At 43.8% G+C, this 17,391-nt stretch overlaps 1 protein-coding gene across 3 annotated transcripts; it reads left to right on the plus strand.

Moving 5' to 3' along the window:
• Positions 1 to 4,878: 4,878 nt before the first annotated feature.
• Positions 4,879 to 16,630, plus strand: rragd (ras-related GTP binding D). 3 transcript variants are annotated; one of them, XR_013121899.1, is made up of 8 exons: positions 4,879 to 5,237; positions 6,214 to 6,509; positions 6,915 to 7,114; positions 7,321 to 7,435; positions 8,391 to 8,533; positions 10,597 to 10,745; positions 14,112 to 14,797; positions 15,245 to 16,630. XR_013121899.1 is itself a non-coding variant. In XM_076978707.1 (7 exons), exons 1-7 carry the CDS (start codon positions 5,036 to 5,038, stop codon positions 14,261 to 14,263), a joined length of 1,257 nt encoding a protein of 418 aa, XP_076834822.1. In that variant the 5' UTR covers positions 4,879 to 5,035; the 3' UTR covers positions 14,264 to 15,210. The 3 variants fall into 3 exon arrangements, 1 of the variants encoding a protein (XP_076834822.1); XR_013121900.1 differs by having other exon boundaries at positions 14,112 to 14,788; XM_076978707.1 differs by lacking the exon at positions 15,245 to 16,630 and having other exon boundaries at positions 14,112 to 15,210.
• The last annotated feature ends 761 nt before the right edge of the window (positions 16,631 to 17,391 follow it).

Raw genomic sequence — 17,391 nt, forward strand, 5'->3', positions numbered from 1 at the left:
ACCGAGTTCCCTGTATGTACAAATCGGTGCCATGTTAGTAATTTACCCACTTCCATGGCATCTGTGTGGGTGTTATTTTCTACTAGCGTTTTGGCTCAAATATTGAAAAAATAAACGCTTCAGGCACACATGAGTGTATATACCTGTCATATTTGATTAATATAATGTATAACCTATAAAGGCAGACAAGCTGTTGAATGAATCATGCGCAGATTCATTCCTGCCTAAAAAATTATCCCAACACAACCAGTAACGGTGTGATCCAAAAGCAAACAAGCCCAGGAAAGGAACCGGGGTTTATTTCATCACTTTCCCCTTGCTGACTCCATTTGCTTCTGCTCGAGCTTGCTTGCCATCTTGTTTACATTCGCAGGCTGTCAAAGTCAAATGAAAGACTTTGCACCAGATTGCGTCAGGCCTCCTAAACTCAATCCATCAATGCCATAAAGATTTGTTTAATGCGTCAGCTTCGCAAGAAACTTGTTTTTTTTTTTCAATTACAAAGTTGTTCACGGAGCCCTTCAGGGCCATTCAGATCGAAAGAGTGTCTCTGATATGATAAAAAGGGGACAACAACCGAAAAGGCGAGATCTGCTCAATACATGCACGTGAACATGTTGTTGGAGAGGCTTTTGGGCACGGTACGACGGTCCCACAGGTCACAGCAGACCAGCCCTGTCTCGGGCACTTCATTAGCTTCCCAACAGTCTTTGACAGAGTCAATCGTGGGATTGATTTGATTTTTCTTGGCACAAGTCTGAGTCACAAATGCCAGGAGTCTCTCTGGGGACGCTACACAACGGTCTGGTGCTGCGCCCGGTGATCCGTGGAAACCTTAGTTCTGTGGTTGCTCGTTGGATCTAATTGCTTTGGACGAAACTAAAATCATGGAGGGCTGGGATAATTTCCTTATTTGTATCATAAAACTTGTAAGCTTTATATTTTTGTTTACAAACTCATTGAGGTTTAGTCAGGATTATTATAAGGCAATTGTACAGTATTTATTTACATTCCCATTTGATATATATTTTAAAGATAAATGCTTAAGGATATGGTATATGTTACTGAGAAAAACTGTTCTGATTGCGCTAAAAATAATCGATAGATGTTCTCCAGTTAGAGGTACAATTTCCAACAAAAGCATTTGTTTGTTTACTACACCATGTCATTTAAGGTATAAATTGGTTTAACATTGTTTTAACATTGTTCTGATCATATTTAGCTCACGTATTCTGCTGATACTAAGAACGTTCATAATTTTTTGGAATTGAAAAATAGGTGTTGGGGCGAATGAAACCTTTCCACACTAACCCTAACCCTAAAAAACGAATACAGTGACGAATATTGTTTTTTCTGTAAAACGTGTGTTAGGAGACTATATAAATCTCCAATCCTCCTCCCCCAGGGCACTGAAGCTCCTCCCCCAATATACTGACGCGTTCCAGTAGATGGGCTCTGAGGGACTGTGCAAATGTTTGACCTTTGAGCAGCCACTAGGAGGCAGTAGTGGCTAGCAATTGGGAGAAGGGCTTTCATCTACCAGGATGGTGCTCTGAGAGATTCTGATAATGTGTGCAAAGAAGAAAACAAGCAATATGTTATTAAAGTTATTAGATGCACAGCTAGATGACACTTGCCTTGGAAACTAATTAACGAGTGTATGCTGGAGCAAACAATTGAGACATCACATACAAAGACATTTATTTCAGCTTTAATTTTAGATCCTTGATATCTGCCTTCTAATCAGTAGGCTTACAGCATGGTCAGAGGTATTTACAGTAAAGCCAGGTGTCATTCAAGGACTACGTCAAACTGGGTCAAGCTGGCATTGGTGATCAGAGCCGACGGTGCAAAGTGGTGAAGGCAAGCAATTGAATTCACTCTGGATCTCAAACTGAGAATGATGCAGTAGAATATCTTTGCCTCTAGCAGTAGATGTTTGCTGGTAAGCACACTTCAGTATCCTGGATGTCATGAACCTGCTCGTGCTTGCTTTATCGTATCCAGATGTCTGCTTGTCAGACACTAACAAACATGGTTTGGAAAAAAACTTGTTAAAGGCCTTAGTGTTGCATGTGGTTTTATTAAGCAGTGTGTGTGTGTGTGTGTGTGTGTGGGGGGGGGGGTGGATGTGTGTGTGTGTGTGTCTTCAGCATCTGGATGCATTGTCTTGTAAAAAGACCAGATTTCACTGTAAAGGAGATTAAGGATTGTGAGCTGTAGCCACATGACCCCAGGCCATGACCCCAGGCCTCATAGGCTAAGCAGTAGGAGCTTAGTTATCCACTCATTTCAATTACTTTTGCCCATCCGCACTGCTACCGGCGTTAAGGGATGAGGGATTATGGGTCTCCAGAGACACCATGCTAAATGGCACAGAGATCACAGTGATCAGAGAACAAGCCTACCTTCCCAGGACGCTCTACTTAATGGTACACAGACTACACAGAAGCCATCTCAACCCCTTCCAAGCCCTCAGGCAAGCCTTCTGAAGATAGAGCTCGTACGTCTGTTACAGAGGAGTAGATCACTGCTCCACATCAAGGAAATGAGTTGGATTACACATGTAGCTTCTCTTTCACAATATGTGTTCATGGTAAGCACACTGGTTGTGATGGTTCTAGTGATATTAATGACACTGGGCCTTTGCAAAGGTTACGCATTTGCGAGATGAAGCAACAACTCTAAACCTTTGTGGGCTTTAACACTCTCACTCTGGGCAGAGGAAGAAACAAACCGTTAGCTTTAAATATGCAGTTACCTAATCGGCTTGTCTTAGAGTTTGAGGAATCAATTGTAAACTCAAAGCTCACCCACATCGTGTCATATATTAGTGTGGGTTTCTACTTCTGTGTGTTGTTTTGAAAGAGAAAAAAGAACAATGAAATGTCATCTTCAGAGTCTCCTTAAAATCGCCTGGTTGCTCTTCTGAAGAAAACAGGCTTTATTTATAGCAAACGAGTGCTTTGCAGACAGAGTGGGTTTGCCATTGCCACTGATAGGTTTATGTTTTGACATCATAACAGCACGGCAATTGGAATCAACTGGGAGTGCTGTTTGGCTATACTGGAATCCAATAGTAAACGCATTAGGTCAGTGGTTTTGTTCCACTGGGCTCAGATGCTGTGTATCTCTGTTCTGGTTCTTGAGCAGACCACTGTACTGCACACTAGTGTATCTCCCCTGCTCCTACACTGGCTTTTTGTTTAGCTCGTGGGCAAAACACGGCAAGTTGAGTTGGCTGAAATGATTCAAATGATCCCCTGAAACAAACCAGGCATGAATGAGAACCATTATTAGTGTTTCGCTTCGTAACCCTGGTAACAACACCCAGTCCTCTTTGCTCTAGGCGTGTCTCTCTATACATGCCACTAGCCATCGCAAAGAACGCCTTTAAGGTTCTGGAGGGACCGGCCTTGTCCTAATCCAAAGCACTGGTTTCACTCCACACCACAACTTGTGCCCTTCATACCACTATTACTGTTCTTCATGGGCTACACTACCTCCCCCTGAAGAGGCAGGCAAGGCTTCATCTTTTTTGGCACAAGCACCTGCCTGTACTGCACAGGTGCATAGGAGTCTGTCTTCAACCGCAGACTCAAGACCGACCTCTTCAAAATGCCCACTATCCATAACTAGGCCCTTGACTGATATATATATTATTTATAATATTATAAAACATAGGTTTTTATTGCAAAACAAAGCAACAAACATTCTTGTTCCTTAAATCTATTTCTCTGTGACTATACTGTGAGGGTTTAAATAATGTCAGAATTTACACTTTGAACACTTTTTCTCATTTTTACAAATTTTTTATATTCTGCAGGCCTGTCTTTACAGTGCCAACTGCAGTGACATGGACTTAAGGGGTTAGTTGAGTTGAAACAATAAGAAACAGTAAAACAAACCCATATATACAACCCACAAACCCACAAACTCTGAGGTCAGATGCCCACCCCTTGAAATGTTTGACCCACTGGTTAAATGTAACAAAACCCCCCATACATTTATCAAGATATAGATAATCAGTTTATTCTCTCATATAAATATCCTATTTAGGGTCCAAACAATTAAACAAATAAATAGCAGGATATAATTAAGGGCGCAGTCACTATAATTGGCAATGACAAATGGAACTGAGAGGTCCATTTATCAAATATAGTGATGAGGATTACCCGTCAGGCCTTTTCTTGTTCATGAACATCAAATGTCTGGTGATTGGTCACTGTGCATACAGCGCCATCCAGCGGTTTGACTAAGATACACATAGAAACATTTCGTTGGAATTAAACTGAATTTTAGACCGTGGGTTAAAACGCGTTACTGAAGTGTCAGGTACTAAATGTGATGTCATTTAAAACGTCCTGATGTACTATAGCCCTGTCCTTGGTACTGAAACCGGATCAAGTTCTGCTCAAGTTATCTAAATTCCTACACAAGTCTTCTTCGTAGGCAACAGAGTGGCTTTGTGGCTAACGCATTGTGCCTTTCAGCACTGGGGTCTTGGGTCCAAGTACCTATCTGAGTGGAGTTTCTATGTTTCTCCCAGTGTCTGCGTGGGATTCCTCTGGAGTCTCCGGTTTCCATCCACAGTCCATAGAGGTTAAGTGAATTGGGAGTGTGTGTGTGTGTGTGTGTGTGTCTGTATGGCTGTGTCTCTCCATGTCTAATAAACTGTCTGAGTGCGTGTGAATGAACGTGTATGCCCAATGGTGGACGATGCTCTGTCCTCTCTCCCCTTCCTGCACCCAATTCAGTCCCCCATCCAAGTTTCATTCATTCGTGCTCGCGCGCGTACCAGCTACAACTACATTTCCCATAATTCCCAGAAGAATTAAACCCGCAGACGACGAATGCCCGCATAGTTTTGTTATTGCAGAAAGGAGGCGTCCTGTACAGAACACATTTGATACTGAAGTTGTGCTCATCACTGCATTATTGTAGACCGATGAATAGTTGCAGTGTGCAGCGACCTTTCTCGCAGGCGGGTCGGTATGCGCCCGCTATGCGAGGAGGGGGGAGGTGAGAGTTCACCATGGCTTGGACATATCAGGTGACAATGTGGAAAAGTTGGGCCGCCTCCGCAGTTAAAATTTCACAGACTTGGAAAATGACATGCGAGGGAGCGACATACAACGAAGAAGACGGAGAGGACGATGCATTCGCGTTTGATTACTACGATGAAGACCTCCATGCGTTCACGGACGGAGACGGAGACTCCGGCTGCGATGAAGGGGGTTAGCGGATACTTTTGCGTTTTTAAATATTATTATAGTCGGAAGGTCACAGTCTTAAAACGCACGTTTAAAATGTTGCATGCGGACGCTCTTCTTTCAGTTTGAGCATTTATTTTAAAAGTCACGTTTCAGGTTGTGTGGCAGTTGTCAAACCCACAACAGTGCGAGTACGATACATTGACCTTGAATTAAAGGCCAGCCATAATTACCAAACCATCGCAGCTGCTGGGATAAATATTTATTAACATCCTTGTTTGAAACACAGAACGGCCGTTTTACTCCCTGGGAAAACTTGTCCCAGTTTCACTATGTATTCACGTCTGACACGCCAAGATTTGGAAATTAGATGCTGGAGTCAACCCTATGTTGACAGTAAATTAGAGGCTAAATTAGATTAAATAGCGCGTAAAAGTACACAATAAGCAGGAGCTTGATTGTTTATGACACGGGCGCGCCTAAAATAAACGTATCTCTTTTTGCCGAGCTTGGAGAAAGTTGCCGAGCTTTTCCAAGAACTGTCACAGCAAGAAACTCCGGCAAACATAGCTGCGATCAAGGAGCAATATTTAAGGACTGGAAGTAGCAGGCTGTGTGTGTAAATGCAAAACGCATTCCTAAGAAGAGAGCTACCGAGGTCTCGGCTCTTGGAAGAGACAGGAGCACATGATTAAGAGTGGCGATAGTGTTATAACTCTCACTATCATGTCATAAGGTTGCCATAAGGTTAAGAACAACTCTTGTATTCATAAAAGATAATTTTTTAAAACAAATTTTTAGAGGTGGTCCTCAGGTGGTCCTGAGTATGTCCTGAGGTCCTCGTGATGTCATCAGGTGGTCCTGAGGTTGTCCAGAAGTCCTTACGTTGCCCTCCGGGGTCCTAAGTTTAACCTGAAGTCCTCATGTTGTCCTCAGATGTTCCGAAGGTTGTCCTGATGTCCTCAGGTGGTCCTCTCCATTGTGCTTGTCTGTTGTTCAGTGCTGGGCTTCCGAGACCCTTTCAGCAGTGAGGTGAAACCCCGCATCTTGCTCATGGGACTGAGACGCAGCGGCAAGTCCTCCATCCAGAAGGTGGTGTTCCACAAGATGTCCCCCAACGAGACTCTCTTCCTGGAAAGCACAAACAAGATATGTCGAGAGGACGTTTCCAACAGCTCTTTCGTCAGCTTCCAGATCTGGGACTTTCCTGGTCAAATTGATTTCTTCGACCCCACTTTCGACTACGAGATGATCTTCAGGGGCACAGGAGCGCTGATCTTCGTCATTGACTCTCAGGTATGATGCTTTATCTGCAGTAATAATAGTTATGGTGTTTCATTTCTACAAAGGCCAGTGTGGGTCCAAGTTTTCTGAGCATTTTTTTGTCTTCAAGATTTTATTTGTTATTTACTTGTTAAAACTTGTAAATCCTGTAAAGCTGCTTTGTGACAACATATGTTGTGAAAAGCGCTATACAAATATATTTGATTTGATTTGATTTGGCTGTCTTGGCCTTGAGGTCACGGGTGCTTGTATTTCTGGTGTTACTATTTGAACAGAAACTTGGACCCACGTTGGACATTTGTAGATGACATTGGTGACCCCTGCTTCAGATATTACAGGTATTAGTGTTGATCAACCTGTCTTATCTTTTCTTACTTTTATCTTACTGTTCTCTGATTATAACTTCCTCATTGTTAGGATGACTACGTTGAGGCTCTGAGCAGACTTCACCTCACTGTGACTCGGGCCTACAAGGTAAACCCAGACATCAACTTCGAGGTGTTCATCCATAAGGTAGACGGGCTGTCCGACGATCACAAGATTGAAAAACAGCGGGACATACACAAACGTGCCAACGATGACCTGAATGATGCTGGCTTAGAGAGGATACATTTAAGGTCTGTATTACAGTCTGGAATTCACAAAGCACCTTAATATTAGGCCTTGTTACAATATAGTCACAAGACATGATTTGAGGTTAGCATTCTTTCTCTGTGTGGCTTAATGAATACCACATGTTATACCAGGGACCCTTAGGCGCAAAGTGTATTATTATTCAGATCTTTTTTTTACTGAAAACCATGTGTTTTATCATCTGATTCAGCTTCTACCTGACGAGTATCTACGATCACTCCATTTTTGAGGCCTTCAGCAAAGTTGTGCAGAAGCTCATTCCTCAGTTACCAACCCTGGAGAATCTTCTCAACATTTTTATATCTGTGAGTGATGAGATATGAAGCATCTCAGTCTTTTGGGATCAGATAAGTTGGTCTAGAGGAGAGTTCTCAATCTCCAGTCCTATGGGCCACACCACCACATTGTTCACAGTTTCTCCATAAAACACCTGCTGGTAATGATGGTCATTGCCACCTGGTAATTAGCTGAGTTTACTCGGGTAGTGCTTTGGATTGGGGGGAGGGTATATAGTGGCATGAACAAATAGGTTAACTTTCAGTGCTCAACCAGCTCTGTCGCTGAAAGAGATTTCATGACGTGGTCTCTAAGTCGTGGTTGCTGTAAGTTCACTTTCCAAACAGGAAAGTCCATATTGTTGTTATTCCCATTCAAACAGGATTGGTGGCAAATCATTTAGAGCATTTTTTTACACCAGCCAGATGATGGCAGCAGTGAGTCAATGATGAAAGAAGGAACAGTTACTGCCCATTCTTAGGAAGCAATTAAAGCGAAACACAGATGCAGAATAAAACTGGACTCTCTTTAAACCTACACATAAAGGGCAGTCATGGCCTGGTGGTTAGGGAACTGGTCTTGGGACCGAAGGGTCCCGGGTTCGATTCCCAGACCTGAGGCCATGACTGAGGTGCCCCTGAGCAAGGCCCTTAACCCTCAATTGCTCACTTGTATAAAACATGAGATAAACATGTAAGTCGCTCTGGATACGGGCGTCTGCCAAATGCCGTAAATGTAAATGTAAATGTAAATGTTATAATGCTGCATCCCGGTATTGCCCCTGTCGTTTGAATGGCTATCTTAATAAAAGGCGCATTTGCTAATGAGAAAATGTATTAGTCCCATGACTATCGTGAGCCTATTTTGCTTTGAGTTCGCACAGTTGACTTAATACAATATTGACCTAGAACATGTTACAATTCTTCTTATTAATATTAATAAGGTTGGTGTTGAACCTGTCGCTCTACTTTGACATTGTTGTAGAATTCAGGGATCGAAAAGGCCTTCCTGTTCGATGTGGTCAGTAAGATTTACATTGCCACAGACAGCAGTCCGGTGGACATGCAGACGTATGAACTCTGTTGCGACATGATCGACGTGGTCATCGACATCTCCTGCATCTATGGGTGAGTGGCCTTTGTGTAGGAACTCCACCCACCCAGAATTGTGGTGCTTTTCTTTGCCCTTTGTAATTTAGTAATTTAATGTGTTTGATACTGCACAAAATGGAGGCTTGTGAAGTGCATCCTCCCCTGCTGTTGAAGGTAGATATGAATGGAGCTTTTGGTCCGGACAACCTCCGCTACTTCCCCGGCCTTATTTCAATCGAATGGGCTTTAGCAGAAATCTCCCCCGAGCTGTGTAAAGACAGAAGGGGTGGATGGAGTGTCTCTGGACCCGGTGACCCCGCCCACGCTGGGGACGGCAGGAGGCCGAGGTCCAGGGTAGGTTTGGGGCGTGCAGGCATGACCCGAGGCAGGCCAGCTGTCTCTGTGATGCTCTGACAGACCAGGGAAACGTGAAGGAACTGGAGGAGCTGAAGGAACCGGCCTCAGCTTCCTCAGGCACCAAGGGTGCTTTCCAGAAGAGTCTCGTTCGGCTTGTCGGTTTTTAGCTTGAGGCCACCTTCACATTGCAGGCATTGCAGACAGCATTATGACAGCTGCTTTTTAAAAACACAATAATAATATAATGATAATAATAATAGAAATAATAATATTCTCTCATGACAGCTGCTTTTTAATAGCACAATAATAGTAGTAATAATAATAATAATAATAATTGAAGCTGTCTTTCGATTAAAAAAATTAACTACCGTAATTAATCACACAATTTGCTGTGCTTAATCACAATGAATCACATTTTTCCTTATTAACACTGATGCTTTTAGTAATGTATATTTAAATGTAAAATAAACAAATCATTATAAGATCAACAAAATGTACTTGTATTCATATTCAAGTATGTCTGTTTAATTGAATTTTTTTCAGCTTTTAACACAGATTATCTCTTGTGCTAGTAACTATGTGCTAGTTGAATTTAAGACAAAGTCAACACCAACTGTGCAAAATATAAAGAACAAGAAAAGATGAAGAGATCATTTCGGTAGGGTGTTTTGCTTTGAGGTGATATCTCAAAGATGAATTACTTCTGTGATGATTCAATTCTGCTTTGCAGACTGCAAATTACTTTTGTTTTCAGGAAAACTTTCCATCTAAAACTCCATCTTTGTCTTTATCCATCTTTATCCAGGATAGTCTGGTTTGGTGTTAAACCTCATAGGTCACAGGTCAGCTTTCCACAGGAAGAAAACTCCCAGCTGCGTTAATCGCAATATTTTCTTTAAACGCATTAAATATTTCAAATTAGTCACTACAATTAACACGTTAATATTGGCGGCACTAATAATAATAATAATCTAAATCCTAACTACTTTTTTCCTCTCCAGCTGGTTTAAGATTATTGATTACTGATTGCCTTAAGATTATTGATCACTGCCTTTTTGATGTTTATTTCTTCATTTTCACTCTTTAGAGTTACTTGCCTGTGTGGTTTTGATCACTGTTATTAGCTATCATCTAAGCCTTCAATTATGGACCATTTATATTTATTTCAGCTGAACCTCAATGCTGGCGTTCTGTGTGTATGTTTTTATATCAAAGCAGCTGTGTTTGTGCTTCCTTTAACAACTCGTGATTAATGTAGGGTTTATGTACATTTTGATAATTATAATATCATCTGCCATCTGCAGAATGTGCTTTCATCCCGCAGTAGCCAAGCAGGTCTCTGATGTTGCACGTTGCTCAACAGCAGGTTTGCAGCCGATTTATATTGTAGACACATTTCACACTTAATCACCAACACTTAAGTGGAGGTCGGCGCCCTGCATCTTAACAGGAGTGCCGCGGAAGTGCACGGAATTCCGGGCGCAGTTCAGGCCTCCGTGCTCGTTTATCCGCTCAGAACGGAGGTGGCGGGAGAGCGGGGAGGTAAACGGGCTTTTGAGGAAACCTGTGAAGCATTGTGGGTTTTGTTGGTTTTTGGATCTTGATTTCAATTGTTCTTCCTCATAGGACGTTCTCTCCGCCACTGTCATTGGGTGTGTTGGGTACCTGAACCCGGATTTACGCTGATTAGGTTTGGGGGCATCCAGAACCTTTTTGTGATTTTGTTTGTTTGTTTTTCTCAGTTTACGTGGAGATGAGGTTGGGTCCCCCTATGATAAAGAATCCATGGCCATCATCCACCTGAACAACACCACAGTGATGTACCTGAAAGAGGTGACCACATTCCTGGCCCTTGTCTGTTTCATCAGGGAAGAAAGTTTTGAGAGGAAAGGTGAGTGTCCAAATGTAGTATTATTATTTATTTACTTATTATTACAAACTTTTATAGTAATCACATTAATAATATTGGTGGCAATAACAATAATAACTGATATTAAGTGATATTAAATTGATAATAAGTGATATTGTAGTTTGGCAGGCAATGTAATCTACAAACAAAATGAGTCTGTTTATGTGACGCTGGGCGGCGGCAGACGGACGAGACACAGAGTCCTTGTTTTCACAGACGTCACTTTTATTTTACTACCAATATTGCACAATATAGCGCACGAAGAACATCCACTGAACACTAAACGTGTAACATAGACAACGACGAGCACAGGACACTGCGCGAGCGCACATTAAATAGACAGACCACATTAGCCCCACGTGATTACGAGACGATTCACAGGTGAGACAGATTATCACACGACATAACCCTAACCACGGAGTTCTGCAGACGCAGACAAAGCACGTGGACCACGTATACACACGCCCAAAGGGAAGGGGCCGGGGTCCTCAACGTGACAGACGCCCCCTCCAAGGGCACTACCCGTCCCGGGGTGCCAACAGGACCGAGTGCCCCGAACCCACGACGATGGGCGGATCCGACGCGCTCAGTCCTGCGTCTGGGAGGTGACTGCCCTTGGCGAAGCGTCCATCACGAATCGCCTAGCACACCCTCCCTGGGAAGACCGGGAAAAAGACGTTAAACACATTAAACGGCACAGGAACAAACACACAAACAGGCACGCTTACACACATAGACACAAACGGGAAAAGGGGGTTTGGTACACATACAGGCAGACTTACGATTACAGGAACACACACACACGACGTAGGCGCCAGGCTGCGCGCCAGGAGAAGGGTGAGTAAGGGAGAAAGACCGGGAGCTACTGGTGCTGCAGGCGCTGCGGTGGGCGGTGCTCCTCCTGCCCCTGCTGCATACCCTCCACCGGGTGCAGCGCGGCTGGCGGACGTGCCCGGTGCAGCGAGGCTGGCGAACTCTCCCCCCAGCTGGTCGTATGGGCTGTCCATCTCGCCTCGCGACCGCCCTCCGGAGTCGACTGTGGGCGCGTCCACCTCCATCTCCTCTGCCTCGCTGCCCCGGCTCCAACTCATGGGCTGCTCCGGGCTGCCACCCCGAGAGCAGTCCATGCTCTCTCCTCCGGTGCGATCGGCGGACGAACTCCACCTCGCCCTCACAGTCCCCGCAGAACACTCAGAGGGGGGCGGACTGTCCTCTCCCTCCGTGTATAGTTCGCTGTCCGTGTACTCAGAGACGCCTGAGTGCACGGACAGAGGACGATCGTCCACGTCAAGCTCCTCCTCTTCCTCCTCACCATAGTCAGAGGGGTATGCGAGAGCCCCCGACGGCGTGTAGTCCTCGTCGTCGTCCTCCTCCCCTTTCTCTATGACGGAAGAGGGACCTACGGGCGGAGGGAGGTAGTCCTCTTCCTCGGACTCCTTCTCCTCCTCTTCCCCGTAGTCTATGGTGGACGCGTCGTAGTTTACGGTGGAGGCATCGCACAGCGAAGGAGGGTATGCCTCCTCCGCTTCGTCCTGCTCCTCCTCGGAGTCCCCCTCCCCGAACTCGTTCTCCGGGGTGGACTCGACAGCTTCGTAAACACCGGAGTCCACCCGCGGCGGTGAGCGGGCGCGAGATGGAGGGGAGTGTAGCTCCCTCCAAATTCTCACCGCGCCCTGGCGGAAGACCTCCACCAGCTCGGGGTTACTCTCCTCCACCCTCCGGGCTGAGGCCAGCTGGAGGGCGCACACCGGGTCCTTCTCCAACTGTTCCTGCGTTGGCGAGGTTACGCGGCGCGGGGGAGAGGAGGAAGAGCGGTGGTGTCGCTTGCTGGAGCGAAGTGCCTTCTTTGGCCTGGTGGCGTAGCCTGGCATTTCGGTGTCTCTTGTCGGCTCGTCGTTCTGTGACGCTGGGCGGCGGCAGACGGACGAGACACAGAGTCCTTGTTTTCACAGACGTCACTTTTATTTAAATACGAATATTGCGCAATATAGCGCACGAAGAACATCCACTGAACGTGTAACATAGACAACGACGAGCACAGGACACTGCGCGAGCGCACATTAAATAGACAAACCACATTAGCCCCACGTGATTACGAGACGATTCACAGGTGAGACTTATTAATCACACGACATAACCCTACCCACGTATATCCACTGACGCAGACGATGCACGTGGACAACGTTGACACACGCCCAAAAGGGAGGGGCCGGGGTCCTCAACGTGACCGTTTAAAAGTGTGTATTTGGGTGCGTCCCCTGCTAGAACTCAGGGAGAAGTGTTTATGTGATGAGGGAGCCCATAACAGCACCCAGGATTTTAGAGCTGTGCAGTCTGAACAGCCCAGATCATGAATTTATCCTTAAAAACCAGTGGGTCCCACTAACACTAGAGAAGGATTTGAATCATGAAGAATTTTGACTGGGAAATTCACCCAGAGATCCAGTGACTCTCCAGTGGGCAGGTGACCAATGCACAGCCAGACGTTTGAAGAAACTAGGACAGTACTAGGACTAGGGGAGTGGGGGGGGCACACTTTATGGTCACATGGTAGTTTCAGGTTTGCATTGCTAAAGGCTACACAGTGATTCTAATAACATTAACAGAATAATCAGATGTATGAAAGGATGTGTCCTTGTGGTGCACCTCACAAGGTTTACACTTCATTAAGCTTTGCCTCCTACACAGTTCCAAGCTGCATGTCAAAATCAGTTATAAAGCTGTTCTTAAAATTTTGGCCATTGCACGTTTTGTGATTATTAACCATCTTGACGGCTGGCATGCCCTACATTTTAAAAAGCACCAAAAATGATTATTGTTCCACAGTGAAAGAGCAAATGTGCTCATTATTATTTTAGAATTGAATGATTAAAAAACAAAAAGGAAAAGATGAGATTGTCCTGATCGCTCCACCTGAGTCCTGATCGCTCCACCTGAGTCCTGATCGCTCCACCTGATTCCTGATCGCTCCACCTGAAGGTCTCTAGGACTTTAAAATCAAACACACCTCCATATTGTGCTGCAATAAGTTACTTTTGTAAATGAGTGGAGTTGGGGAACTTGCCTTGAGAAAATTTGCTACCAAGACTGTTTGAAGTTCAAAGCTAATAGAGAATCAACAAATTATTCCAATTTTAGCATCCTCTCATGGCATCACTCTAGGCATTAAAAGTTTCAAATAACTTTTGGAAGAATTTCATACTGAAAAATAAGATGTTTATTGGAGAAATGTTTTCATGTAGCAAGATAGCATTATTTTTGTGTTCATGGTGGTGGTTCTCTGCAGGTTGCATGAGTTTGTTAGATTAAGCATGCTAAAAAATATATCCCACTCTGATCTCTTCTCAGGACTTATTGACTACAACTTTCACTGTTTCAAGAAGGCCATTGAGGAAGTGTTTGACGTGCGTCTGAAAGTACAGAGAAACCGCAAGCTTCTGAGTCAAAGGAGGTGGAGCAAGCAGGCCATGCCGAACGGAACGCACTTAGAACACCACTGACCCTGTCAGCCCTAGACACCACCTCCACCACCAGCATCTCCACCACCACCAGCATCACCATCATCACAATCACCACCATCATCACAATCACTACCACCATCACCATCACCACCACCACCACCACCACCACCATTTAGATACTCCCACAACTGATTTAATTCCCTGTGTATTGGAAAAAAGTGGTCAAAGACTTGGTGTCATGAACCATATTACTATTTCAGCTTGGATGATCTTGTTACAGCAAGATTCTGGCAGGAAATCGAATCTTTAGAGTGTTTAAAATATCTGTCGATTCACACAATTCTGCTTTTCTTAAAGGTTAATATTTAAATTTCACAGGTCATTCTTTCTGGTCTTTCTGTGAAATGCTGTAATTTTGTCTACAAAGGGTTTGATTTATCGAGGTCATTGACTTGTCTGTTGGTAGTAGGTCAAGGCAGCAAGATGTCTCCTCACTCAAGGGGCTCCATCACTCCAAATGAGTAGTGGGAAATTCCCTGCCTTTAATCCTGTTTGCCACTGAGGGTAAATTAGGTTAGATTTTTTTATTACTATTATTTTGCCTCTTATAATAAAAATGCTTTAAAATGGTACAGAATATTAAATTTATTTCAATCTTTTAATATTTGTATTTGTAATGAAAGAAAGCTACACTTAACCTAAACTCAGCTTTGGTAGTTTTGTCCTTGTATCTCAATTATAAAAATCTAGTTTTATCCTGTGTCCTCCCGGACTGCTAACGGGCACTTCTTCTTAAGTCTTATCTTTGCATTTGATTCAAGGTTCTACATTAGAATTAAGCTTATTCTCACTGTTATTTTTGCTTCCCTTTTTTAAAGATAGATATATAATAAACTTTATCTTAAACTTTTAAAATAACTTAAATATGTATTACTGTCATATGTATTTTTGTCATTGTTATGCTTAAAGGTTAGATTCGTTCTTGAGTAGCTATAAGAGCTACTTCTTCTGGATCCACAGACCCTCCACCTGCTCTCCCGTGCTTGACCTTTAACCCCTGCTGATCTCAGTGACAGCCTTTTGTTGAAGCACCATCAGCTGGTGGACCACTGAAGCTAAACCCCTCGACCCGGCGGACCCGGATGCTGCCGCGCCCTGATCTGAACCGTCCTGTCGTCGGGGACGTTTCAGTGGAGCAGTGTGTGATCGGTAGGTGGTGGTGAGTGTTGCCGGCGGAGGGCAAATCCCGGGTGAATCCCACCGAAGGCCGGGAGATGAACTTCGGACAGAACGCGGGGTGACTGCAGGGTGTTATGCCAAACAAGCTCTTGTTTAGATTTGTAATCCCTAGAAGAGGGCCACACTGACATGTTCTCACGGGCCAAAGGAGCCATCTGTGTGTGAGAACACGTCTATAAACCCGTGTGTGGCTGCAGCCCATAGATGCGGAAGCTCCAAAGTAGGAATCTCTCTGTCCTCCTCTCCATCTGTCTATGAGTAGCTGCATTGTTATAAACAAGATGGTGATCCTGTCCTCGTATTCCACACAATGTTTATCAAACAGCATTTAATATGAAGTCTTATGCAGGTGGTTCAGACATTGGCTACCTACTGGGTTTGATGAATGCTGTCAGTGGTTCAGATTGCCTAAAGACTACAGTGTCTCCTCACAATTCCCCGTCTTCCTGTTTATAAACTACTGTATATAGAATACTTCTGTTGACATGCAAATGTACCTCAAAAAAGTACCAATTTTTATGTCTCCTTTGTCAGAATGTGAGATTATATATATTATATATACCACAGTGGTAAGCCTGTGTCTTGAGCAACAATTCATGTACATAAATCACAAAACAGAAGATTAGATTCTAGGCAAGCTTCCATACAATAGCATAACAAATAAAAAATGGTTTAATCCTATATGTAAAAATCCCCAACCCTTGCTTAAACCTCTAATATGTAGTCAAAAGATGCTTAGTGCTCAGGATCACTAGCCATTTTGGTCTGAACCACTTGCATGTAATTTTTAAATCACTGTTTGTGCAGTCTGCCGACTTCTCCATTTAAATGCTTTTCACTTTCACTAAATAATACATTTAAACTGATACATCTAACAATTACGCATCAATGTTGATCCAGGTGCAGCATTAATATTTTGTATTTCATAAATGAATTTCTGATAAATAAATAAATAATAATTAAAATTTAATACTACCATAGAAATTGTCAGCCACCCACTTTCTGCTTTTTTCTGAATTTCTGGCTACAGCTGTTTTTTTTTGGGTTTGCAGCACAGTAAAGCCGACTGATATGGTTGTAGCTTGGTGTGGTATTTGCTTTTACCAGGAGCTGGTGTTCACCCAGGAGAATGCAGACCGCTTGCAGCCGTGCTTGTGTGCTTGATTGGCATGGAGTGTGGTGCCAGGAGTTTCTTCTTGTGTTGGGACAGCTTCTCTGATCTCGCTGGGCAGCTACCGCCCGTCTGAAGCTAGGCAGTGTCCAGTTAAACAGGTGTTACTACACCATGGTCCAGTTGCTCCACTGGGAATGTGGGCCTCAAGGAATCACCAACAGGTGGTTCAGTAACCTTACACCACAGAACAAAGACACTGCAAAAACTATTATATATTTATTATATTATATATTTATTTATTATATATTATTTCTAACACATGAGTGTTGTAAGACAGTAATTATTAACAACAAACTGAGGAGACTGCAGATGGATATTGTTGCCCTGCATGATACAAAACTGATGAAATGCATGATGAAAAACCTCCTTCTTCAGTTCTAGGAAGTCTCCAGAAGAGACCAAGCAGCATGGTGTTCCCTTGCCATCAAAATCAACCTAATTTGTCATCACTTAAGGGAACTGGGGGATTGCTCAGAATCCAGCTTTAAATAGTGGTTAATATCTCTAGTGCCTATGTGCCTACACTATTTACTTTGGCCAGTTTCTGTGCCAAAGTTAGCAGTTACACACCACAGTTGGCCATCCTGTTTACAACAGTTTAGAACAGGAAAGATGAATGAAAATAGCCAGGATATTTATGGACTATGTTGCCCACAAAAGCTCAGCATTACCAACACCTTTAGACATCAGGCTTCCCCGTAAAGTGCGGGGCCGTGTAGATTGTGACCCTGACCGTTCGAAATTTGCAAGATGA

The sequence above is a fragment of the Brachyhypopomus gauderio genome, chromosome 17 (assembly GCF_052324685.1).
Source record: "Brachyhypopomus gauderio isolate BG-103 chromosome 17, BGAUD_0.2, whole genome shotgun sequence".
Classification (NCBI taxonomy): Eukaryota; Metazoa; Chordata; class Actinopteri; order Gymnotiformes; family Hypopomidae; genus Brachyhypopomus; species Brachyhypopomus gauderio.

Bases quoted from the DNA above. Each gene is read 5' to 3' on its own strand.
- rragd (XM_076978707.1), top strand. From the start codon at position 5,036: ATGGCTTGGACATATCAGGTGACAATGTGGAAAAGTTGGGCCGCCTCC. The intron at 7,115-7,320 runs GTCTGTATTACA...CATCTGATTCAG, and splicing joins TTAGAGAGGATACATTTAAG to CTTCTACCTGACGAGTATCT. The intron at 8,534-10,596 runs GTGAGTGGCCTT...TGTTTTTCTCAG, and splicing joins GACATCTCCTGCATCTATGG to TTTACGTGGAGATGAGGTTG.